The sequence below is a fragment of the Crocuta crocuta genome, unplaced genomic scaffold, assembly GCF_008692635.1.
Source record: "Crocuta crocuta isolate KB4526 unplaced genomic scaffold, BGI_CrCroc_1.0 scaffold209, whole genome shotgun sequence".
NCBI lineage: Eukaryota > Metazoa > Chordata > Mammalia > Carnivora > Hyaenidae > Crocuta > Crocuta crocuta.
The window spans coordinates 2,637,223-2,662,576 of NW_027551566.1; the positions used below are offsets into that span (position 1 = coordinate 2,637,223).

Genomic DNA, 25,354 nt, shown 5'->3' on the forward strand with positions numbered 1-25,354 from the left:
TTGCTATAGTCCCTACCGTTCCCAATTGTTTTCCAGTACTATGGCCAAATGTTGTCATTTATCAACTTCCACCTGGGTTGGCTTTACTAGTCTACATGATCCACCTGGCCCCTGTAGGCCTCTGAGGTTGAGATCTTTGGTGTATTCATTCTAGCTATTTCTGATGACCTATATGAGGCAGGTGGTGTGATTCAGGAAAGAGAATCGGCTCTGTCCTCAGAAACCATGCTCTTCGCAGCAGTGGCAAAGGTTTGTTCATTTGTAAAGTGGAAACATGGCTACCACCCTTAAGATTGCCTTTAGGGGTGCCTGGATGGCTCAGTTGGTTAAGTGTCCAACTTCGGCTCAGGTCAGGATCTCACAGTTTGTGAGTTCAAGCCCTGCATCAGGCTCTGTGCTGACAGCTCGGAGCCAGGAGCCTGCTTCAGATTCTGTGTCTCCCTCTCTCTGCCCCTCCCCTGCTCATGCTCTGTCTCAAAAATAAATTAAAAAAAAAAATTTAAAAAAAGATTGCATTTAAAAATTTGGAGATAAAATGCCATTATTTTCCAAGTCAGCAGTCAGCAAACTTTTCCTGTAGAGAGCCAGAGAGTAAATATTTTACAATTTGCAGGCAACTCTTTCTACAGCAACTCAGCTCCCCAGTTGTGGATGCAAGCAGCCATAGACAATACATGGATGGGCATGGCCGTGTTCCAATTACAAAAACAGGTGCCTGACATGTCACAGTTTGCACACTTTGTCCTAAGTGATTGTCTCCTTCCCTCTGCTGGTCTTCTCTAGCCCCCACCACATATTTCAGGTTACAAGAGTTCTTTCCAAAAGCATGGGGGAGGCTTAACAACAAATAAATACTAAGAGTTTGCAGTCTGCCTTTCTGTCTCAACTTCTAAGTGGGGAGTCAGCTCTAATGAGTGTTCGCTGTGTGATTTTGAACTAAGGGACAGAGAAGGAAAACATAAAGCTCAGGACTCCTGACTGACCAAGAGGCTGTGCAGGATAAAGATGAAAAGGTGGGAGTGAGGCACAGAAAACTGGAAGGGACCACAAGACTCAGTGAAGAGTTTTGAGAGAGTGAAGTGGGGAGGGAGCTCCTGGACAGATGGACAAGTGCAGGGAAGACTAGCAAGCTGGCTGCAAGTGGGCTGGGAGGGAGGAGGCTCTGGGTCCTTTGCAGACCCCAGGCAGGATCCAAGCTACACTTCAGTTTTCTTGGTTGATGGAATGTAGACAGGGTGCTAGGGCCAAGTGAGCTTTCTGAGTGTTGTATGTATGTTGGATCATGGCGCTCCCTTCCTCAAAACCCTTCATGATGTCCAACGCTGTTAAGAATGGAATGCCAACTCCTCACCCAGCCAGCACTCCAGTCCTTCCCAATCATCCACACAGGCAGCCCTGCCCCTCCTCCCCATCCTTCAAGCTCAGATTTCTCTAACTATGATCTTGTTCCCCTCCTCACCGCACACAGAGTGCCCAGGACTGGCCCTGCCACTGTAGGTGCTGAAATAATACAGGTTGAATAAATGACAATACATATATAATACACACATACATGCATTACACATATTTTTCATGCATTCAGCATGTTTACTGAATGCCTACTATTAAACACCAGGCACTGAACCAGTCCCAAATTCAGGACAGCAGGTGCTAAATACACAGGCACACACTTTTCTTGCTTTTATTTCCTTTAGCTCTGGAAGGCATGCCTCAGAGACAGTTAAGGGGACCTCAGAAATGGGTTGTTTCCTAGTTTACATTGCACACCAGGATTTCTCAGCCTCAGCATGATGGCAGTTTGGGGTCAGATAATTCTTTGTTGTGGGGGAAGCCTGTGCATTGTAGGAAGCTAGCCAGTCACACCTCCACCCATGTAGTGTAACAACCAAAACTATTTCCAGAGAACCAGTGGCCTAGACTGAACTGGCTGTCCTGGACCAGAACCCCAAGTGACTTGCATCTTTGAGACATTAGCATCTCGAGAGACTCTGAAACAAGCCCAGAATCTGAAAGTGGATTGTGAAAGTAAGCAATGCTTCTGGCTTGTTCCCAAGTGAGCATCAATAATGTACACAGAATGTCAACACATGAATTCAACAAGGCCACTAGTCACCAGGACTGAAACAAGGCAGAATCCAAGGTGCCCAAACCACAAAAATGACTAAACAGCCCCCTCTTCCAACACTGAGTGTCAGCTGCTTTACTATAGCTATCTTGGGCTCCCATTCTTCCTCCTGCCTTCTAGATAAAAATTATTTAGATACCCAGTCACTGAATTGCCCTAAATTCCTGATAACACTCAAATCCTCCTTCAGGGTGGCCAAATAAAACAGAGTGTCCAGTTAAATTTCAATTTTAGATAAACAATGAATATTTTTTTAGCATAAGTATGTCCCCAATATTGCATAGAATGCATTGTATATATAATATATATATATATATGCTGTATCTGAAATTCAAATTCAGCTGCTTGTCCTGTATTTTTTGTCCCTAAATCTGCAACCCTTCCTTTCTTAGAATTAGCCAACAGAGGCCCAAATCCTATAATAAGCCCCTCCCAAGTCCCTCCTACTGAGACATCCTCCCACCCCCAGGCTTCTTCTAGTGTGTTCTCTCTGGCTTCAGCAAGTTAGTAAACCCAATTCTGATGTATTTGGGGTGGTCTTTGAGAAGAACAATGGCCACTTTCTGAGGCAGGAAACTCTGACTGACGGCTATCTGAAAGGGACAGGTGTGGGTGCTGAGCAGGGAAAGCAGAGTGAGCCTCACATCTCCATGAATAAGCCTCCAACACAAGGACAATGACACGGGAAGTGGGGGGAGGAGGAGAATCCATTTCTCATTTAAGAGGTGGCCAAGCACAGACTCGGCATTTTAAAGCTCCAAGAAATTTCCAAGAATTTCTATGAAATTCTTCCAAGTTAAAGCACAATCACCATGGAACCACTACAGAATCCACAAACTGTGTGGCCCTGGGCAAGTATCATAAGCTCTCAATGTCTCAGTTTTCTCTTCTGTAAAATAGGCATAATGATAGCATGAGGATTAAATAAGTAAGTGGGTTTAAAGCGGTTGGTACAATGTCTGGAATACTGTCTCTGAAATTAAACATAAACTTTAAAAAGTCATTGAGTAAGCAGAAAGGTTGGGCTACGCTTAAGGAGTGGCACCAAAACAGTAGTTTTCACCAAAATGCCAGGCATTTAGTAAAGGACATGTAGCTTCTGCTTGTTCTTCTGTTTCTCAGGTAAATGGCTGTGCATACCAACAACAGAGTTCAAATTCATTTTTCCCAAGTTTTTGCTGAGGAGGGAGGAGCCCGCATCTCTGAATCTTAGCACAGAGAAAGGGAGAGAATCTGTGGGTAAGTGGTGACATCAGGTGTTGAGGGCTCAGTAGGGCAATTTTGCTTCTGTCCATTACAAAGCTCTGGGCAGCAGAGTTATCTTGCCTCTGAGGGTCTCCACTAGTGCGCCTGTGTGTAGCTGCTCTTGAGAGAGCAAATAAAACGTGGAGATGTCTTGAGGAAGCAGACAGAAAACAAAACAGAACATCCTCTCAGACAGTGGCAATCACACCCACACCTACAAAGGAGGTAATGACCGAGAGAATCAAAATACTACATCTGAACTGATTGATGCTCACAACCCAGCTGGGAAGGTGATAAAATCCATTTCCAGGCAGGAACATGAAATCAGCTTGAGAATGCAGACATTTTTATGCTTTTTGTACCATCGTCTCTACTCATTCAAATATAGAGTATGGCAATTCCCAAACTTGAATCACCTGGTGGTCTTGTTAAAACACAGATGGCTGGATGCCACCCTCTGTCTGAATCACAAAGTCTGGGGTGGAATCCAACAATCTACATTTCTAAGAAGTTTCCAGGTGAGGCTGATGCTGGAAGCTGACACCACACCTTGAGAACTAGTAGTTGAGACTGCCTTGCTAACAAACGCTGAGCCATGCCAATGCTATCCATCCAGGGAACATATTTAGAGTATCAACTGCTCCCTAATACACGTGCTATTAAAATGAAAACCACAGATCCAAAATGGAGTCATTTATGTTAAGGGCCCCATATGAGTAAAACAAAGACTTAATACCTAACCTAAGTTCAGTTTCAGCAACCCTTACCCTTACCTCTGGTGGAATGTAACCTTCAACTAGTCAACACGGAATTTTTCCTGGTCAGCACTAAAAAATTCACTGATGGATCCCCTGTGTTCCCCTTAGGAGGGCAACTTTGCCTGAAACAATGAATTATTTGCTACTAACTTCCTTTTCACTCCCTCTACCTTTCAAAACCTTTCCTTTGCTGCAACTCTACAGGACTCCTTTCTATTTGCTAGATGGGATGCTGCCCAATTCATGAGTCATTCAATACAGCCAATTTGATCTTTTAGATTACTCAGTTGAATTTTTATTGCTTAACATATTTGGTGACAGATACGGGATCAGAAAGGAATGCCCTGAGGCATTCAGGGACAACAATAAACGTAGATGTGGTACCCCTGACCTGTGAGTTCATGGTCTCTCTCACGACTTCCAAAGAACACCATGCCTAAGTTCCTCCTCTCTTTTTGTGTAGAGGTCCTGATACAATACAGGGCAGATCAGTTTGAACTGGTGGAAGCTTCTGCCCAGAGCCAAGCCCCTAGCTTTTCAGACAGCCATTCACAGGTTTTAGAGTGGAAAACACCATCCCTTTCTACTTTGGGAACTGGTGGTGGTTACCAGCAGGACGTGAACTGGGTCTAATTAATTTTTTTTTTTAATTTTTTTTTTAATGTTTTATTTATTTCTGAGAGAGAGAGAGAGAGAGACAGCATGAGCAGGGGAGGGTCAGAGAGAGAGGGAGTCACAGACTGAAACAGGCTCCAGGCTCTGAGCTGGCAGTCAGCACAGAGCCCGACACGAAGCTCGAACCCACGAACCGTGAGATCATGACCTAAGCGAAAGTCGGACGCTTAACCGACTAAGCCACCCAGGCGCCCCGAACTGGGTCTAATTTAAAAACTGAACTGGGTCCAGGATCTGGCTAGTTCTGATTTGATCTGGACTGGGTCCTGCTGAAGTCATGAGGTCAATAAAATTTGCTTACATGAGATCCTTTAAAATCCAAAGAGTTATGTGTCCCACCTTCCAGCATACCTGCTGATTTTATATCTAAGAACTATAGCCCTGGAAGCTATAAATATCTACAAAATGGCAAAATCTTACTAAGCTTGTTCTGTGTCCTAATGAACTTGGATTGATAACTGTCAGATTGGGAACTCCAAAATACAGCTGGACAGAAATGTGAATTGCACTCCCATTTGAGGTTAGATTTAGCTGGACAGAAATGTGGATTAAACCCCATTTGTAGCTAGGGTCCTACCAAACTGCTGCCAGCCCAGGGGAATTACAACCTAGGATTACAGTGGCCATAATGGGAAAAATTCCAATTAGACCAGATCATTTAAGAAGTGCACTTAAAGCTAAAGCTTCAAAATTCAAAAAACTAGCTTCATTGAGTTGTTGCAAAATGCTGATAAAATTTAAAAAGACACAATAGGCACCTAATACAAAAAGACGGTAAGACTGACTTAATTCTTACTGCTTCTCTATATCCTCCTTTATTTGAACAATCATTCCAGCTATCTTCTGTGTGAATTGCCTTTACAGGATCATAAACAAAAGTCCACCAACGTAATGACCATATAGATACCCCCATATCTACCTTTGAAGGAGGGGCCTCTTTGAGCCCCTCCCAGAGTTGGTATGACTCAGATTTACTGAGAAACAGCTACATTTTCTCCTTAGCCAAGGGAAAACTAAAACCAAAACCAAAACCAAATGATAAAATATTCTAATATAGGTAGATGGGTATCACAGTCCTTAACATCCAAGCTACAACCCAGTTCTCTGAGGAATTAAAAGCACTGTCCTTATCTCACAAACCTTTACAAAACTAGAAATGCAGCTTTAGAGGTAATTCAAGGTTCACCTATTCCTTTTACCAATTCCAAAACTCTCCCCTTTTTATCTCAAAGTGCTTGTAAATTATTGACCTTAGGATACTCACGTTCTTCTTCTTGGAGGAACCTGAATTTTCCCTCTGACTTTGAGATGAAAATATTAAAAGCATAACCCTCAGTGAAGTAATTCTTATCAGAAGTGAAAGAAAAGGGGGAAAAGTCATTTAAAATTTAGATAGATGAAAAATCCCATGTCTTCTCCATAAAAGCAAAACAAAACAAAACAAAGCAAAAAACAAAAACAAAAAAAAAAGAAAAGAAAACAAAACAAAACAAATGCCAAAAAAACAAAATTTAGCCATCTGGGCAGGTAACTTTAGCTTACTGCACTGACCAGAAGACAGTTTGGATCCAACTGTTCTTTTATAAACTAGTGAGTTTTTATTATCATAACCTGTTTCATGTCTAAACATGTTTGTATGTTTAGGTATGTCTATTGTAGATATGTGACATTTTTTACCCCTGAATGGCATTGCTAAAATTAATTTGTAAATGACTCTATTTAATTCACTTAAACACAGGCACTTATAAATAAAGCATTTCTAAATCCCAAAAATACAATAGAAACTAATACAAATGTTTTCAAGTTCATATGATTTAGGATAATTTTTGGTAAATAAAAGCTAGTTTAACTTTATTAATTAATAAAGACATGTCTTAGAGTTATTGATGTTGAATATAACAAAGCTTTTATCTCACCTAGGTTTCCTAAGTTTGTGTTATCCTGTTACAAAATTTGCCAGCAAAAAATAACTTGAAATAATGTTTCATGAAAGGTTTTGAGGGTAATCTGAACATAATTGTTAAGAACAAGTAAATTGAATAGGTGTAAATAAGACGAAGTTTTAGGTAAACTTTTAAAGTAGTTTCCCCAAATCTTTTTGGTAACCTGGAATCTTAGTTTGGCTATGTTAAGTGATGAGTTAAGTTAAATTCATTGAATATATAGATCATTCCCAAGTAAGATAAAATAATGAAACACTAATACCAAACAGAAGCTTATCTACTTTTGGCTTCCTTAATATAGAGAAATTAAAAGATAAATTTGGATCATTAGTAAACATATTTCATGCTTTAAAAAAAATTGTACCATAAAAAGCACATATTTTGAAAAATAATGAAAAGTATGTATTAATTTGCCAACTTATAAAATGCTAGTTTAAAAGGCAGTTTGCAATAATTTACTTCTTAGTTCAGGCTCCTAAGAGTTAAGAAATTCTAATTGATAGATGCAGTTAAAGCTACTAAAAGTAAAGGAAACATCTCTATATGCAAGAAAAATAGGATGTGTGCTTTCAGTAAAAGAAGGTATGAGGAAAAAACAGACAATCTAATTGAAAATGGGCAGACATGTCTCCAAAGAAGACATATTGATGGCCAACAGACACATGAAAAGATGCTCAACATCACTTATCATCAGGAAAACGCAAATCAAAACCACACTTAGATATCACCTCATACCTGTCAGAATAGCTAAAATTAAAAACACTATAAATAACAAGTGTTGGCAAGAATGCAAAGAAAAAGGAAGCCTTATGCACTACTAGCGGGAATGTAAATCGGTGCAATCACTGTGGAAAACAGTATGGAGTTTCCCCCCAAAATTAAAAATAGAAATGCCAGATGATGCAGTAATTCCACTATCGGGTACTTACCTGCCCAAAAAAACCAAAACCAGTAATTTAAGAAAGATATATGCACTTTTATGTTTATTGCAGCATTATTAACAATAGCCAAGATATGGAAGTAACCCAAGTGTCTATCTGCAAATGAACAGATAAAGATGTGGTTTGTGTGTGCGTGTGTGTGTGTGTGTGTGTGTGTGTGTGTGTGAAAAAAGTAATTTTGTCCTAAAGTTAGGCTTGTTATTTACATAAGGAAAACTTGGGACAACTGAATATAGAAAAAAAAAATAGTTATAAAAATTTTGTGGAAAAAGGCTCCTGGGTGGCTCAGTCAGTTAAGCATCTAACTTTGGTTCAGGTCATGATCTCACCATTTGTGGGTTCAGGCCCTGCACTGGGCTCTGTGCTGACAGCTCAGAGCCTGGAGCCTGCTTCAGATTCTGTGCCTCCCTCTCTCTGCTCCTCCCTAGTGCTCTGTCTCTCAAAAATAAGTAAACATTAAAAAGAAAAAACTTAAAAAAGTTTGGTGGGAAAGGAATTTTAATATGTGGTCAAGCTGGTTAAGGTTAAATATATCTGGGGCGCCTGGGTGGCTCAGTCGGTTGAGCGTCCGACTTCAGCTCAGGTCATGATCTCACGGTTCGTGGGTTCGAGCCCCGCATCGGGCTCTGTGCTGACAGCTAACTCAGAGCCTGGAGCCTGCTTCAGATTCTGTGTCTCCCTCTCTCTCTGATCCTCCCCTGCTCATGCTGTCTCTATCTCTCTCTCAAAAGTAAATAAAATATTAAAATATATATATATATATATATCTAACAGTAAGCTTTAATATCAAAAGTACTCTGGTACTAAACTAGAATTTGGTCTTTCTGTTAAAGGGATATAGTTTTCTTAGATTGTTGCTCTGCTTTTAATAAGGAATTCTAAACAAAGGTTTTCTTTACCTTTAATATAATCTGCTAGAAAAACAAAGATTCTGTTGTGTCTTTATCAGGTCTTTGATTACTTAGAGAAAAACCTGAGTCTTTCAATATCAAATAAGCTAAGGCTTTTTATGACTATTTAACTTTCTGTATTTGCCTGTGAAGTCTTTAATTGTCACTATGGTTAAATGGATAACTACGTATTGTTTCATGGTGACCCACGATCCTATTTGGCCAAGTGTCCAAACCTTTTAATATTTTTGAAAAACTTCTCCAAAGTCAAATTATAAATGGAGTCTTTTGAAAAAGAATTTTTTAATGTTTTATTTATTTCTGAAAGAGAGAGACAACGTGAGCAGGGGAAGGTCAGAGAGAGAGGGAGACACAGAATCTGAAGCAGGCTCCAGGCTCTGAGCTAGCTGTCAGCACAAAGCCCAATGTGGGACTCAAACCCAAGAACTGTGAGATCATGACCTAAGCCAAAACTGGATGCTTAATTGACTGAGCCACCCAGGCACCCCTGAAGTCTCTTTGACCTTGAATTAACTTTGAAAATTTCCAGAGGGCAATTAGAATACTTCAGAGGATTTGTTCTCTCTCCTTACAAAAAGAGATGTTAAGCTAATTAGGTTTATCTCATGTGTTAAATTACAAGGGATGCATTGTCAAATAAGTAATGATAAACCTTCTTAGGTCACATTGTATGGGTAAATGTTATTAAAATGAACGTTCCAAAAAACTGATATGTCCTCATATGATATCTCTTGTCATTTATTATTTTAAGATGTGAGATGTCACAGAAATAATCAAATTTCCTTGTCAATTCCATTATAACGAACTCTCATGAGATCTTTAATAACAGCATGTTTAAGTCTTTTGTCATTTGCAGTTATTGTTATAGTCAGAGGTTTTTACAAAATTCTTGCAAATGTGTTTCATCTTCAGAGAAAATCATGGAAAGGAATCTGCCATATACTCTAGAATACAGGATAACTTTTAGATCACACAACTAAACTGGGTAAAAATTTCCAGAATTAGTGAAAATACTGAATTCAAGCAGAACAAGAAATAAACCGAGGACAATGATTATAATGTTTTTATGACTTCTTGTTTAAAATACCACTGGTTTTCTATTGTTTTGCTTTTCCAGATTTTAGGAAATCCCTTTTTCTTTTCTCTTAAGCTATTAACAATTTCTTGAGATATACCTTTGTGAACAAAGATGAAACATTTACTTTTTCTCCCTACCTGACGTCCCAGAATTCAAAAACTCGAGCATTCTTTTTATGACAAAGTAATTATTTATGTAAGTTCAATGAGAACCTGTTCTCGTAAAAGAACACAGTTGGAAATATTGGCTCTACTACCAAGGCTTTGACTGGATTATCACATTTGAGACAGATGTAAAACGCCTCCTTGGTAACTTGTCTACAAGGTTCCAGCAAAGCAGTCTTTAAAAAAAAAAAAACTTTCTCAATCACTATTCTTTGCTACACTTAAATAAATAATCAGGTAAAGTTGAATGCAACAAATTACTTTTACTATTAAAAATGCAGGTAATTGCAGAAAAAATAAATTATGTTTACACCATTATTTATATTAGATTCCAATCCTGTTAATTTTCTTTGAGGCTCTGTTATAGACCAATAATTTGGACTGGATCCTGATTTCTTTTAGATTCCTCGAAAATCTGGTTACAACTCTCCAAACTAATGTTTCTAGTTTTCTCCCACTCTTCTGATTAAGAATCAGTAAAAACAGAGACTGCCCTTGAATCTCCTTGGAACGTACAACACCAGGCCCTCCTCACTACTCAGATGGCAGCCAAACTTCAGGAACTTAAACCTTGTATATGCATCTTAGAGCCTGTTCTACACAGATGATGCAAATCTCCAAGTCAGACTGACAAGGAAGAGAAGCAGCTGACATTGAGGTAGACTCTTCCTCCTAAGACATCAGAGCAAGACCTCTTATTTTAACTAAACAATAAACACTTTATTCTTCACTTTCTTCCCTTTAACACTGGCTTGGGAAGATAATGTCAGCATTGGTATCTCCCAGGACGTTGCTAACAAGGTTGGACTTTGCCTTTCAGACTGCTGGGTTTGTCATCTAAAACTCCTATCTGTCCATTAATGGTGCCACCTGCAGGGGAATGGTTTGTGCTTATAGGGTTTGTCTTTGTCTCTGATGGTTCTTATTCTCCTTGGGGCTCCTGACACAAAGCCCAAAGCCCTTGCAATTTCCTAAATGACGAAGTGATAGAAGCATCTTTTGTTATTCACTGCAAACTCTTTCGGTTCATACATGAGTTTATGGTAATGAGATGACTGGTGGCAGGTAGCCCCTGGATAGCTTCAGAATGGGGGCTGGTGGCCAGGGTAAACAACCCTGTGATTAGAGAGCTGGAATTATCAGTCCCACCCCTGACCCCACCACTAGGGAAGAAAGTGGGGCTGGGAATAGAGCTTATCACTAATGGCTCATGATTTAACAACTGTACCTACATAATGAGTCTCCATAAAAACTATAAATGCAGGGGTTTGGAGAGCTTCTGATTGGTGAATCCAAGAGAGGCACATCCCAAGCTCTATGGGGACAAATGCTCAAGGCCTTCCAGAATCTACTCTATGTATCTCTTCATCCAGTTGTTCATCTGTATCCTTTATAATAGACTGGATACAGTAAGTGACTCATTTCCCTGAGTTCTGGGAGCCATGATAGGGAATTACTGTACCTAAAGAGGGGTTGTGGGAGCCACTAATTTGTTGCCAGGTTGGACAGAAGTGTAGATAATCTGGGAACTCACTGCTTGCAATTGGTATCTGAAGTGGGAGCAGTCTTCTGGGGATGAACCCTTAACCTGTGACGTGTGGGCTAATTCTGGTTATTTAGTGTTAGCCTTGAATACCCAGCTGGTGTCCACAGGGAATTGGGGAACTAACTGGTTGGGGTGGGAAAAGCTCACACATTTGGTGTCAGTGTGTTGTGAATAGAGACACTTTTATTTTGCTGGCAAAAGATGTGTCCTAAATAAAGGGTTCATGTAGAACCACTCAGCCTACAGGTTCAGGGCAATGGTGTTTGGAGACTGTCCAAAAGATATGATTATCTGTATCTTCACCTACTACTTACTTCCTGACATCCTCTCTACTCTGGGTGACTGGTTCCCATGCTGCCTGACCAACCCACAGTGGGTCCCTGAGGCCCATCCTTCCCCTCAGAAATCCCAATTTGCCTTAACCCACCTTCATCTCCTTAGTGCACATGAACTCAAATTTCTTCCCTAGGCTGATGTCAATTAGTGGTTCCATAAAGCCCTACTTTATACTAAGTTGTTAATGACTCACACTATCACCTGACATTCTGCCATTTAAGTGCTACTTATTAACTCACAATGAGTTTCCAGTTAGAACTACAGGAAGGAAGGAGGGATATTTTTGGCAAGCCATTTTCCTTTTTTAGAAGATAAGACAAAGGAGAAAGAAGACTCTGTATCCCAAACTAGTTCCTCCTTTGACACCTTTAACATCTGGGATAGTGGACTCTTGGTGCCCCAACAGCTAAAGATGGGAGGAGAAGTTTCTATAACTTAGGATCCCTATATACCTTGGTAACCATGGGCTGACCCAAGGCACTGTCTTAGGCCTGGAGAAACATGCTGCCCCTTTGACTATGTTTCCCTCAGTCCATCCATGGATGATCCTCTGTATCTCAGGGTTCAGCTAGAACTCATTGGCTCTGTCACTGCTGCATGTAAGGCTCCTGAGAGAAACAGCAGCTGGGGCCTCGACATCCCTTGCACACCCCCCGAGCCTCCTGGTGGGTCAGCAGTGTTAGGAGACTGAACTTTCCACATGCCTGATCCCTCTCCCAGCTAACTAAGCAGGAGTTCAAACTGACAGTCCCCATGCCAGAGGCTGCCCTCTGAAGCATTTTCTTCCAACCTCACTGTACTTTTAAAGGTGGGGTTCCTGGGGCACCTGGCTGGTTCAGTCATAGAGCTTGAGGCTCCTGATCTCAGGGTTGTGAGTTTGAGCCCATGCTGAGTGTACAGATTACTTTAAAAAATAAATTTTTTAAAAACTTAAAACAAATTGGGTTTCTCTTACATAAAAATCTAGATTTCTGGACTCTCTTGAAAAATATCAGAAGACCCAGATTCCCTTCTTATGTGACAGCATCTGGCTGGAACTGAATTAGCAGCATCCCCTTCTCAATAGGGTCTGGTGCCCTCTAGCCAGTTGAGTTCCCACCAAAACTACCTGCCCAACATGAGAGAGGCCCACTTATTCATTTCACTCCCATCATTCTGTCTGGCCCTGTAGGTTTTTGACTTTGTAACTAAACTGTTTCCCTATGTCTTTGTCTCTATGATAGCTAGTCAACTCTACACACCCTGGTATTCACACCTTTGAGTGATACCCCCTTGAGTGAGGGCTGGACCACCTGAGTGACTTCTAATTAACAGAACATGGCAGAAGTGATGGGGCATTACTCCCAAGATCAGGTTATAAACAGACTCTAGCTTTCATCTCCCTTGTTTTCTCCTGTATCACTCATTTTGGGAGGAAGCCAGCTGCCTCGTCCTAAGGCCAGCCTTGTGGAGAGGGACAGAGACCTGCCAACTGAGTTTGAAGTAGGCGTTCCATTTGAGTCACCTGATGAGAATGCAGCCCAGCCAGAAACTTGGCTGTGATCTCATAGTGACCCAGCACCAGAGGCGCTCCATAAAACAAGCCTAGGCTTCTGACCTCCAGAAACAAGTAAACTTGTTGGTTTATGTCACTAAGGTTTAGGGCAATTAGTTACATAGCAATAGATAATATAGCTTCAAATTTGTTGTGAAAATGGTTTTCTGCTTACCATGTAAAGATGCTTGAAAGAACATCTATCCTAGGAAATTAGCCTCCATACTTTGGTGCCTCAGTCTGGGAAACTTAACATGCAAGGATTTTATCAGCCTCTGGTATTTGACTTTAGGCATCAGAGCAATATCCGAAATATCATCATGAGGCTTTTCCATTATGAAAAAGAGCCCAGAAATTAATGCTATTAATACATCCTTAATTTCTCAGTGTACAGGAAGTTTCTCCTCTAAGGTATTTAAATCAAAATTAGAACAAGATTTCCCATAGTTCTATAACCTTACTGAAGAAATTCACTTTTTAAAGACACAGTCCTTGGTTGGAGAAGGCTGGGGACAAGAGAAGGGGAGGTTGTAGAAGAGGTGGGGAATAAGCCATTGCAGTGTTAATAAGAAACACTATTTAAAATTTGAAAACAAGGCCAAAAGATGGGTAGGACATGTCCATGTTTAATGCTATGAACTTTCCTCTGACCTCTGTTTTAAATATATGCCATGGATTCTAATAGGCAGTATTTTAATTACTTTTTATTTGTATTTTATTTCATTTTTAAATAGTTTATTGTCAAGTTGGTTTCCATATAACACCCAGTGCTCATCCCCACAAGTGCCCTCCTCCATGCCCATCCCCCCCCCTCCCCACTCCCCCCATACCCATCAGTCCTCAATTTGTTCTCAACATTCAAGAGTCTCTCATGGTGTGCCTCCCTCCCTCTCTCCCCAATTTCCCCCCCTTCTCCTCCCCCACGGTCCTCCATTAAGTTCCTCCTAATCTTCCTATACGTGCAAACATATGGTATCTGTCCTTCTCTGCCTGACTTATTTCACTCAGAATAACACCCTCAAGGTCCATCCATGTTGCTACACATGGCCAGATTTCATTCTTTCTCATTGCCATGTAGTATTCCATCGTATAGATAAACCACATCTTCTTGATCCATTCGTCTGTTGATGGACACTTAGGCTCTTTCCATGTTTTGGCTATTGTGGAGAGTGCTGCTATGAACATTGGGGTCCATGTGTCCCTATGCATCAGCACTCCTGTATCCCTTGGGTAAATTCCTAGCAGTGCTATTGCTGGGTCATAGGGGAGTTAATTTTTTTTGTGGAACCTCCACACTGTTTTCCAGAGTGGCTACACCAGTTTACATTCCCACCAACAGTGTAGGAGGGTGCCCGTTTCTCCACATCCTTGCCAGCATCTAGAGTCCTCTGATTTGCTCATTTTAGCCACTCTGACCGGCATGAGGTGGTATCTCAGTGTGTTTTAATTACTTTTTAGAAACTCTGTACTTCCATTTTGCATTTCCCCTTACACCCAAGAGTTGCTTATTAGAAGGTTTTTAAATTTCCAAGTAGAAGAGCGCTTTTGTTTTTAAGCATTATGCTTGGGCATTATTTAACAAAAGATTATTTAATTATCTAGGGTGATATACCTGTGTTTGACTTTGCTATGTGCAAATAATGAATGGCTTGGGTACTAGATGGTTACATGTCAGCCTGGAGATTTGTTAAAAAAAAAAAAAAAGAATATCCCACAGGTTAGAGTTCTATTGCCTGTAGGACTTTAAACAGTTTTGATTTCAGCTTGGTAAACTTATTACAGAAGGACTTTTTAACAGATACACATTACAGATCAAACACTTGTCAAAGTGTTCTTTGAACCAGATTTATGCTGGTTTCCTGGTTTCATGCACAGGGTGAATAAGACTTTGGCAGATGTTCATTCCACATTGTATGAGAGTTATGTTTTAACTTTTTGAAAATTATATATTGACATAATAGTCCTTCAAATCTCTATCTCCCTCCTTGGTATTCCCCTGATAATGAAAACTCAGAGTTACAAGTAAGCCTAGAGAAATATGTGGTTGAGGGGAACCAAGGAAATCTATTTCACTTTTGATTTTGTTTTTTAAAAAAACAAAGTTCCTTAAAGCAAGTGAGAATGTGTTATAGCCCAAAAGGCAATATTTAATATCAGAAATGAATGGCCAGTGACACCTGGGTGGCTCAGTTGGTTGAGCATCCAGCTTCAGCTCAGGTCATGATCTCATGATCTCACAGTTCATGAATTCGAGCCCTACATTGGGCTCGCTGCACTCAGTGCAGAGCCCACTACAAATCTTATGCCTTGCTCCCTCTCTGCCCCTCTCCCACTCACATGTCTGTGTGCTCTTTCTTTCTCTCTCAAAAATAAAATAAACATTTAAAAAATCCAAAAAAAAAGAAATTAATGGCCAAAATGTGCTAGAAAAGCCACCCAATAAAACCATGAAATCCACTGCTTTTTGAAAACACAAATGGGAACTGCTATCGAATAAGTTCATGGCATTCCTAGAAAGTCATGCTTGAGGGACAGATCTGTGTCCTGGAGGAATCTGGAGCAGATGGTGAGAGAGGAGCATGTGCATTCTTCCAAAGAGAAGTCACTGTCCCCATGACCTCTCTGGATGGAGTTTCCTGAGAAATCCCACTGGAACAAAGGGAAAGGATCAGAGTGGACCATTTGTGTGGGCTACATAGGGTGGGGTGCCTCAGGAGAAAGACAGGCCAGGTCCAATTCCCATCAGTCCTATAGAGTAACCAGTCTTGGCACTTCAGTTTACCTTGGGCCTCAGTTTACCCATCTGTAACAAAAGGCAGTTCAGACAATATTAAAAGTGACCATCCAGCTATCCAAAATGGCAGCCACCAGCCACATGTGGTGACCGAACACTTGAAATGTGGCTAGTCTGAATTGAGATGTGCTCAGTGTAAAGTACATACCAGATTTAAGAGGTATGGTACCAAAAAAGTATGCAAAATATCTGATTAATACTTTTATATCGATTATACATTTACATGATAATATTTTAGGTGTACTAAGTTAAATAAAACATATTATCAAAATCAATTTCACTTTTTTTTAACGTGGCTACTAGAACATTTAAAATGACCCTTATAGCTGACTTTGTATTTTTATGGGACAGCACTGCTCTAAGCCTTCTCCAGGTTTAAGCTTCTGGGAAGAATTTATTTATGGAAAACAAAAGATACACCAAATAGTGATGTTAGCTATGCTTTGCAATATTATTATGAATCATTATCAATATGGTACCTGCTCTGACCAAACCTGTAATCTCTATTTTGTTTTTGCTGCAGGATACTTAGTCCTTTCTTGGTTATAGACTGGTGCATGGTGCCTCCCTGGATATCTGGCACATGAGGCGATGTCTATTCAGTGTCCAGGTGACATGCTAGGAGATCAAGAGTGCGGTGCTCATACCTTTGGCTTTTAAGTGTCCACATATCAACATAAGGATTTGTCCAATGAAATTACTGACTAAAATGTGATTTTGGTTCCATTCCATTATTTTTCAAGCCCCTGCCATCTCTGTCCACTGTCACACAACAGTGAATTGTTATCCTGGACTGTGCCTGAAATATATGAGTCCCCATACCAAGAATAGTCTGGGAATCACCCAAGGTGTGTGACTGCACCACTTCTGGATGATTGAATATCTGCCTGCACACAGAATAACTTTTCAAATGCTGAGGAGAGACTGATAGTTAAGGGAAGGCAGTCGGGGTGCAGTGAATCATCACCCCTGGTTTATCTATTTTGTAGAGTCACATTTTAGCAATCAGGCTTTTTCAAAACTAGTCACACTCTATTCTTTATGGTGCCAAGAGAGCTCTATTCTATGGCTTCTCTGAAAGGTCTGAAAGACAAACACGATGCATCTGTTATCCAAACCATTCAAAATGACCAAAAAGGGATTTCTCAAACTTAGCCTCTGCTGCTGAGCTGTGCCCTCAAACCCTGAGGTTGGTTTGTGAGCCCACACTCAGAGCATCTCTCTGCAGAGGGAGCAGTTGGGAAACACAGGAGGGCAGGACCCCTAGAGTCAAAACATACTTTCTTCCTGGTCAGTTAAGACCAACTGTTCTCCTGCCCTGGAGGCAAAGGGAGGCTGGGAAGCAGTTCCTGAGAAACAGAACTCTACCAACTTGTAGGGGGCCCAGGACAGGCTCACCCAGGTACTCCTGGAAGAAATTAGAGTGTTGAGTGGGCGATACACACCGGTCATCTTCTGGAATTGTTCTCCGCCGTAAGAGGCTCCCCTCGGGGACAGGGACACAGCGAGACAAGGACAGAGCAAATCCCTCATGGCAGAGCTCAAGTTATGAATTGAAGTTTACTTCCTGGTACTATGCTGGAGCCACAGCGAGGCCATCTACCACAATTTTATCTTCAGACAAAAATAAAGGTAGATACTAGCTCAGACCATGTGAGTTCTCTTGTCAATGGATACAGTGCATCTATGTCAGCCTGGAAGGGTAGTTGGGAGCCTGGTGGAGAGCGGTGGAAGGTGAGAGGGAGGAGGAGGAATGGGCCAAGCCTGGAATCTGGGCACTGGCAGGTTGGGACCACAGCAGCAGGCCCAGGAGGGCACAGTGGCAGGACCGATGGAGAAAGATGCGGGGAAGGAGCGCCAGAAGACCTTGACTGTCAAGGTAAAGAGTGCAGACCAATCCTGGGCCCAGTGTAGAGCCAGAGTCTGCAAGCAGGCAAAGTGGATGATGGGATGGTTTGGAAACAAACAAATACGTTTGGTGGTGGTGCAGACACATCACGGGCATCATCTGTAGTGCCCAGAAATGAAAGAATGAGAACAAAAATGGGGAGGTGGATGTAGGGGAAGGAGGATGGTGAGGATTTGGGTGACTTGAGAGGAATCTGCCAGCACTGGGCACATGGATGGGGTGGGGAGTGGCACCCGGTGGGGATGGGAGTGGCTTGGAAGAAACTGTGGGATCAGGAAAGGAGGGATCAAAGCTCACTTTGAGTTTGTCTGCTAGTGCAGAACCACCTAGAGCTTTTCTAGCCTAGATGATGTCTTTCTTACACAAGCTCTTTTACACAACACATCCTGAAATGTGATAGCAACAGGTGTCCCCTTCTATACTGACACGCAGATAACTCTGGCTGCAATGTCCAGGGCATCACCCGCTTCATCGTATATGTTTTAATGGACACCTTGTAGACCAGGTATTTCTGGGGAAAATTTATGATAGTGCTTCATGATGGGAAGGACTATGGAAAATGTGTTTGTCCAGCATAGGATGTGATGTCACATAACATGTGATTCCACATGAATAATAACCACGAGGCACTGTCAACCACCTCAGAATGCTCAGATAATCTTCAGTAGCCAATCAAATATTCACAATACTAAACACATTACAAGTCATAAAAGAAAATAATGTTTCATGTGAGAAGTAAATGGGGCTCTGAGAATATATACCCCAACGTGGTGTTCCAGGGAAATCTTCCCTGAAGAAGTGGCCTTTGAGAGCTGAGGTTGACTCCATATACCTAGGGAGGTGGGGTAGGGATAAATTTTGGAATGACTTTTATTGCCATGGTGTTCTTTCCATACATAAGTGATGCCCTATACCTGGAAAGGACAATTTCATGAAGTATAAGAATACTTGGTTACATTCTTGGCTCACAGCTGAATTCTACATGCATTTCTCAGTTATTAGGGTTCATGTGATTTTGTGTAAAGTGTAGATAATTGAAAGACAATCACCAGTCCTCTTTTTCATCATTATCTTCCCTTATCCAATTTGTATTTTAAAATCAGAATTGTTAACCAACTGGTAAGCTTTGATTTCTGGTTTTCCATCTGTCCTGGCTCATGAAAATGACTCATATAAGTTGCAAGACACAAAGGTGCCTTAACCCACCTGACCTGTGTCCAAAGGGCAGTTGACTTCATCCTTACAGATAACTACATGCCTAAATTATGAAATCATTAATAATAACTAGCAATCGTACTTATTTACCTAATATTATAATAACAAATACTATTCCATCCTTGATTATGGAATAGCCATTATAAAGAATAATATTATCCATAAAGAAGAGAAAAGAAAGAAAAGAAGTATAAAGTATATAATTAACATGGAGTATGTAACTTAAACAACTTAAGCTCTGGGGAAGAAAAGAAGAAGAAGAAAAATTAAAGACAATATCAAGTTAAACAGTGCAGACCTCTCTGCCAACATTTTCCTCCAGGACATCTGACTCAGGAGAGATGAAGCAGGACATGTCCTCAATGGGGTCAGGCAGGCCTCTTACTTTTTGCCTGATTAATTTTTTCATAGGACATAGCCCAGAAATACAAGTTGACTGCCTTACCTGCTGTCCAATTGAAAAAAAAATCCCCTCCCCCCCCCACCCCAGGACTTCAGGGCACACTGGCTACCATGAAATTAATAGGTAGTATTGAGTCCAATATGGACCCTCCCTCAGGAATTTTCAAAGGCAATTTTAATCATGCTCGATTTTCTCCTTTTGCTTTGACTATAAAATCTAACTGCTATGTAAGATTCAATCCCCCTGCACTTCCTGAGCATAAGGTGGTAATTATGAACTAACCAATAGTTAGGTTGATGTAGCCAGTGCCTTGGGTTAAGGAGCAGGGTTGGTTTATCCCCTCTACCAGAATGTAATAAATATCTCCACATAAGACAGGATCCAGGAACTGGAGATGAGTCAGGAGCCTGGTGGGTTAGTGCCTGGTCTACAAGAGACTTGAAAAGCCCCTCGTCTGGCTCAAGTGGGTGGATGTTGTACAGCTTTATTCCAAGTTGAGTAAACGGATGAAGAACAGAGCCGGCTACGTCCACATCCCATAACTATGAGGATGGAGAATCGAGACCATCTGTGTCAACATAACTATTTCTTCCAGGATATTCATACCCAGGATGTTAAGGCTTTAAACCAACAAATCACTTTGCTATTTGCTGCAGGAAATTCCTACAAGACAATTTGTCCTGGCAAACAGTTTGCTCACCTGGGAAAAGCTTGCTCATCAAACAATACTTAACTTGCCAAGATTCTATTCCAGACCATTGTCTTGCTGAATCTACCAATCTGGAACTATTAATCCACAAACTCTGCTGAAATACAATCAATTCTCTGTCTTGGAAAATACAGCTTGAAGGACGCAAGCCCAAACCTCTGAACCTTATAAAGATGCCTCCCCGCCTCCTGCTTGTACACCAGTGGGACTGTGTCCTGGTGATGTCTTTCCTTACTGTGGTTGGCTTGTTGAACTTAGCTTTGCTGTATCAACAAGGCTCTTCTGATGGACTTTGATGGAGTCCAAAATTGACACAATAAATCAGGTTTAGTCTTTTGCACATGGGAAGCATATACATGCAAGTTAATAAATACATATTTGCAATCCATCAAGATGGGAGAGTTAGTAAACATTGTCCATTTCCCTCAGTAATTAGGAGGCCTTTATGTTATTCCTCCTTTGAGGAAAAAGATATGATGTTTGAACACCAGCCTATGATAGATTTCAAATGCACATTTTACCTCTGTTTTTCTACTCCTTTACATGATTCTGTGTTTTATACAAAGCAAAAGCCATAAGGACATGAATTCCCAAGTGCAAATTTGAAATGACTGCCAAGTCTTAATTTACAACATACACACAGAGTATATTAAATGCCCATTTAGAATCTTATCTCATTTAGCTAGCAAGGTAATTTTAACCCATTAACATCCATATGCATATGGAGAGTGGTACAGTTTTAATCATGTTGCCTTGGTTCTCTCTTGCCTGATAATAAGAGGCCTCTAGGTATTTGATAAAATACACCAGCAAATAACAATCAGGATAGGGTGCGACCCAGGGATCCGGTACTTTTGTTGTTGCTGTTGTTGTTGTTGTTCTTAAGGAGGACCTATGTTATTCATATAGTCAAGCAAAGTGCAAAACACACTCGCCTACAACATCGATTCACTGGAATGCAAAATCCAGCTTCTATCATAAAAGTATCCAGCTGAAAAAGGAACAGCTGAACAGTTGACAAATAAAGATTAACTCAATTGTTTTATACAGGGTGGCATCTTGCAGGTCCTGGATCCTGGGCCTGTCTGGAAGCACTAAGTCACAAAAACTCCAACCTACTGTAAACCCGGTAACAGCTCGCAGCTGGGTTCAGGCGAGCTCCCCCCCCTCCAGAGCTGGCTCAGAACAGGCTTCGCTCTGCAGCTCCCCAAGCAGCCCGGCAAAGTGAACAAGCCTGCCCATTAGAAATACCAATCAAGGCTTCCTTTTACCTTAAAGAAACTTCCTCGCTTGTCCAGACCGCGGGCGCCCATGGTCCAAGCTGACATCTCCCCCAGCGATGCTCTACTGCACACCCGGGACTCCTGAAGGTAGAGACATTTTTAATGGTTAGTCCAGCCTGTAGGAAATTCCTTTCTAAGCCACAGAACACTCACAACAACAGCCCTGCCAAGATCTTTTTCCGTCAACAACACAGTGCCATTTATTTCCCACCAAAGCCCTTCCATCCCCTTTCAGGCTGATTTCCTGCCCCAGACAGCACAGTTCCTAGTCTGTGCCCCACCTCACTGCCCCACCTCCTGCTTCTCCAGCTGACGCAGAAGGTCTCTGCGACTGCGGAAAGTATAATGATTGCTTTGTATGTTTGCTTGACCTCACGCTCAAGTCCTAAAGGGACCGATATTAGATGTCACCGTAATCTGCTCTGAAGCTTATGGACTTAATGTGGCTGAACACAGAGGGACAGCAGAAAAATGAGGCCCTGCATGTCCCAGGAAATCCTGCCGGAATGGGATGAGGTCATCATCAGCTCTGCTAGCCCTCTCCCCCAGGCAAGGTCAACACAAGGGCACTGGGAATAAATCCCTTTATTTTCTCCTTAGAAATCAAAGATTGGGATGAAATCCTAAGTCCCTGTTTACAGAGATTAGTTTGTATAAGAAATGGCACGGAAACAGCTCCATGATAACCCAAGGGGAGGGAGGGCAGTGTGCTTTGGAATGTAGAGAAAAATGTAAAGGCATGATATGACTCTGAATCATAACTGTGGTCATTTCATCTTGGAATTTCCCTCACTTGAGCATCAAAACTCATAAGCTTCCGTATTGGCTACAAAGCCTCCAGTGTCCACTCCTAAGTAAAACACATGCACACCCAGGCAGCTGGCCTTGCACCAACAAGCGTACAGTGCAGACCTGGTGGGGAGGGGCGGCATCCCTAAACCTTCCTTACCCAGGGAGGCTGGACCAGGAGCAAGTATAAAACTGTTCTTCTGTTCACAATCTCTTCTGCTTGTTATAACATGTCCAAGACAAAGCTCTTCCTGACCATGACCAACATGGTATAAGAACAATAAAGTAAAAACAGGTCACACCATATTAAGGAATATTAAAAGGGGGTTCAGCTACAGAGTTGGGGTCAGGAGGCACCAAAGCTGCAGTAGCTGCTGCCAGTTTGCTAAATCTATTTTATTATTGCTGGGGGACAGAGAGCCAACAGCACCAAAGGGACATTTCAACAAGTGGAAAAGTGTAATTACTTAGCCGAGAACTACATGGTACATTAGCAAAGAACACTCTTTGGCAAGAGGCTAATTTTGGCCCCAAGATTTGCCTCTCTGTTCACATTCATAGAGGGCTCCATTGATCTGTGGAATTCCATCTATAGGAAGACAGAAATGCAGTGCACACCCATCCCTCCTTCTGGAACCTTTCCCTATTTTGGTCCTTTTTCCATGGCTCCCTTTCTTGAAAGGTTCGGAGGTGTCTTCCCTGGGTTGCTTTACACTTAAAGTCCCTCTGGGATAGAGGCCAACGTTCCAAAACCTTCTGAGAACACGGGAGCTCTCCTTTGCAATTCTGCTGACTCCAGAGCTTCAGGTTCCCGGACTCAGCAGCTGAATGGAGCCCCAGCTCCAAGGCCTTTGAAGTTCATCAGTTATTAGCAAAATCCACAGATTGGAGCAACTCCAGAATGAAAACATAGGGCTGTGTTCAGAGCTAAGAGGAGAGGGGAAGCCACACTGTAACCTTGGGGAGCACATGATTAACTGTTTCCATGCAGAAGCACATACATAAAGAAAGAACATTCTTGAAGCCAAGCCTAATGTGCAATTCTTTTCCTTTCAGACATTTTCTCAGCGAGGCATTTGACATCGTGCAGCAGTTAAGGGGCTGCCGGCGAGAGCCAGGACTTCATTCCTCATCCAGATCGAAGTCTCTTTGTTCTGTTCCTAAGTTTTCTTTCCATAGACAAACCCCTTCTGATGAGCCATGACAGGCAAGGCGTTTTGCCTATAGCAACAGAGCAGTTTGGATTCTGAAGTTTACTTGTTTAATTAGCTGCCTGAAAATTGCATACACGTACTCCAACCTCAAGTAGTCCTCAGGGAGACATCCAGTGTGGATTCCGTGCGTGCCGGGCAAGCAGACCTATCACATTTCTTCAGGAAAATGCAGGTTGCCTCTCTCCTTCTTCAAAAGGCTGCTCCAGGAGGAAGATGACACCAAGCGATAAGAGCAGGCTGTCAAGGGTGAAAGCGGGTCCTTTCCGGTTGAATGAAATCCAAGTGGACAGCACATCATAGATTATTCTTATTAAAAAGTACATATAGTTCTTAAGAGCCCCCGCCAAAAAGTTCTGGTTTAAGGTCTTTCCCATTGTAGCAAGTTTCCTTCCCAAACCATAACCTTTAACACTCTAACTCAATATGGACAGATTATAATCTAATTTAAAGGGATAACTTCTTTCATTTATGGCTCCCCACCCCTCGCTGCCCCAAGGGGTTACACTAGCCATTATGTCCTAAAACCACTCCAGTAACAGGCTGAACTGAAACAAACAAACAAAACGGTGCAGTAGTTTAAGAGGTTGTAAAATTCCTCCATATTTATACATTGGGAACTTGCTTTTTTCTTGATTTCCCTGAAAGGTAAAGCGGATTCTTGAAAACTGAGCCCATTGCATCCAGTGGATCTTTCCAGATGCTAGCTAAAAAAGGCTAGAAAAAAATTAAATAAACAAAAATAGTGGGGGTGGGTGGGGAAAAGCCCTAATGGGATATTTTGGAGCTGCCAAGCCTTTTCAATAACATCACTGAAGGAATGTAAACGAAGCTGGTTGCTCCCATCAGCTAAAGGACAAAGGCAGGAAGTGAGTATTCCTTTCTTGAAGAAACACCAGGCTCTGCCCCTGGAGAGTATATCTAGGGGTGGCTTTTCATGTGTCCCCAAGAGCCACTGCTGAGGCGAAGGTCTTTTCTCAATTTTCAGTGTAAAGGACTCACTGAATGGTCAGTCCAGGCTCCAGGCTCGCTGTCCAGCCTGTTCTCCTGAGAGCCACTGAGGACAGGCACTCAGGCACCACCGCCCGGGCCCCTGGCTGCAGGCTGGCTGCAGGGAAAGGGACACCGAGTGCCCAGCTTCCAGTTCACTGATCAGTGGGGCTCAGCTGAGCCACGGGCACTCTCACAGCTTTTGCTCTACTTGGCCACAGGCCAGATCTTGGCAAGATGAAGGGTCCGAAATGTAGCCTCCTTCCTCCCCTTTCCCCTCCCCCCATCCCCCCTCCATTTATTTAGTCACACTACCCTTCCTATTTGTTTGCATCAGGTCACAAGTGCAGACCCACAGGAGAAGCAGAGGGACACTCACACGAACACCCACTACTCACAAGTCCAATTTACAAGCGACTTCGTTTATTCAAGGCATGGGTTCTCAACGCCGAGCGGCTACGACAGTTCACCACAAAAGCCTTCTGATCACTACAGCTCCTCTCCTTTCCAGCAACTGAATGAGACGAGGCGAAGTGGACTTCAGCTCTTAGTAAACAAGATCTCGTTATTATAATTATTTTACAGCCAAACTGACTGAAGAAGGAGAAAGTGACTCACCCCTGGGGATCTGTCAGGTCAAGGCCAATCCTGAGAAATGCACGTCACCTTTTTGCCTAGTCCTTTAAGTGGCTCTGATGACGGCAGGTCTGTCTTTTGAATGCTTTTCCTCATTACTAAGAGGTAAAAGCCAGTGGGGCGGCTCTGCGTCTAGATCCAGGGAAAGTCTCTGAATAT

General features: G+C 42.0%; 1 protein-coding gene across 1 annotated transcript in view; it reads right to left on the bottom strand.

Annotated features, from left to right (window-relative positions):
• RIN2 (Ras and Rab interactor 2) overlaps nucleotides 1–25,027 on the bottom strand; it is a 109,596-nt gene extending 84,569 nt beyond the window's left edge. Inside the window, exons 1-2 of the mRNA XM_077750143.1 lie at nucleotides 24,958–25,027; nucleotides 21,558–21,650 (exon numbers count right to left, since the gene is read on the bottom strand). Coding sequence (XP_077606269.1) covers nucleotides 21,558–21,614 — 57 coding nt within the window. The 5' untranslated portion in view covers nucleotides 21,615–21,650; nucleotides 24,958–25,027. The remainder of the gene's footprint in view (nucleotides 1–21,557; nucleotides 21,651–24,957) is intronic.
• Nucleotides 25,028–25,354: the final 327 nt, after the last annotated feature.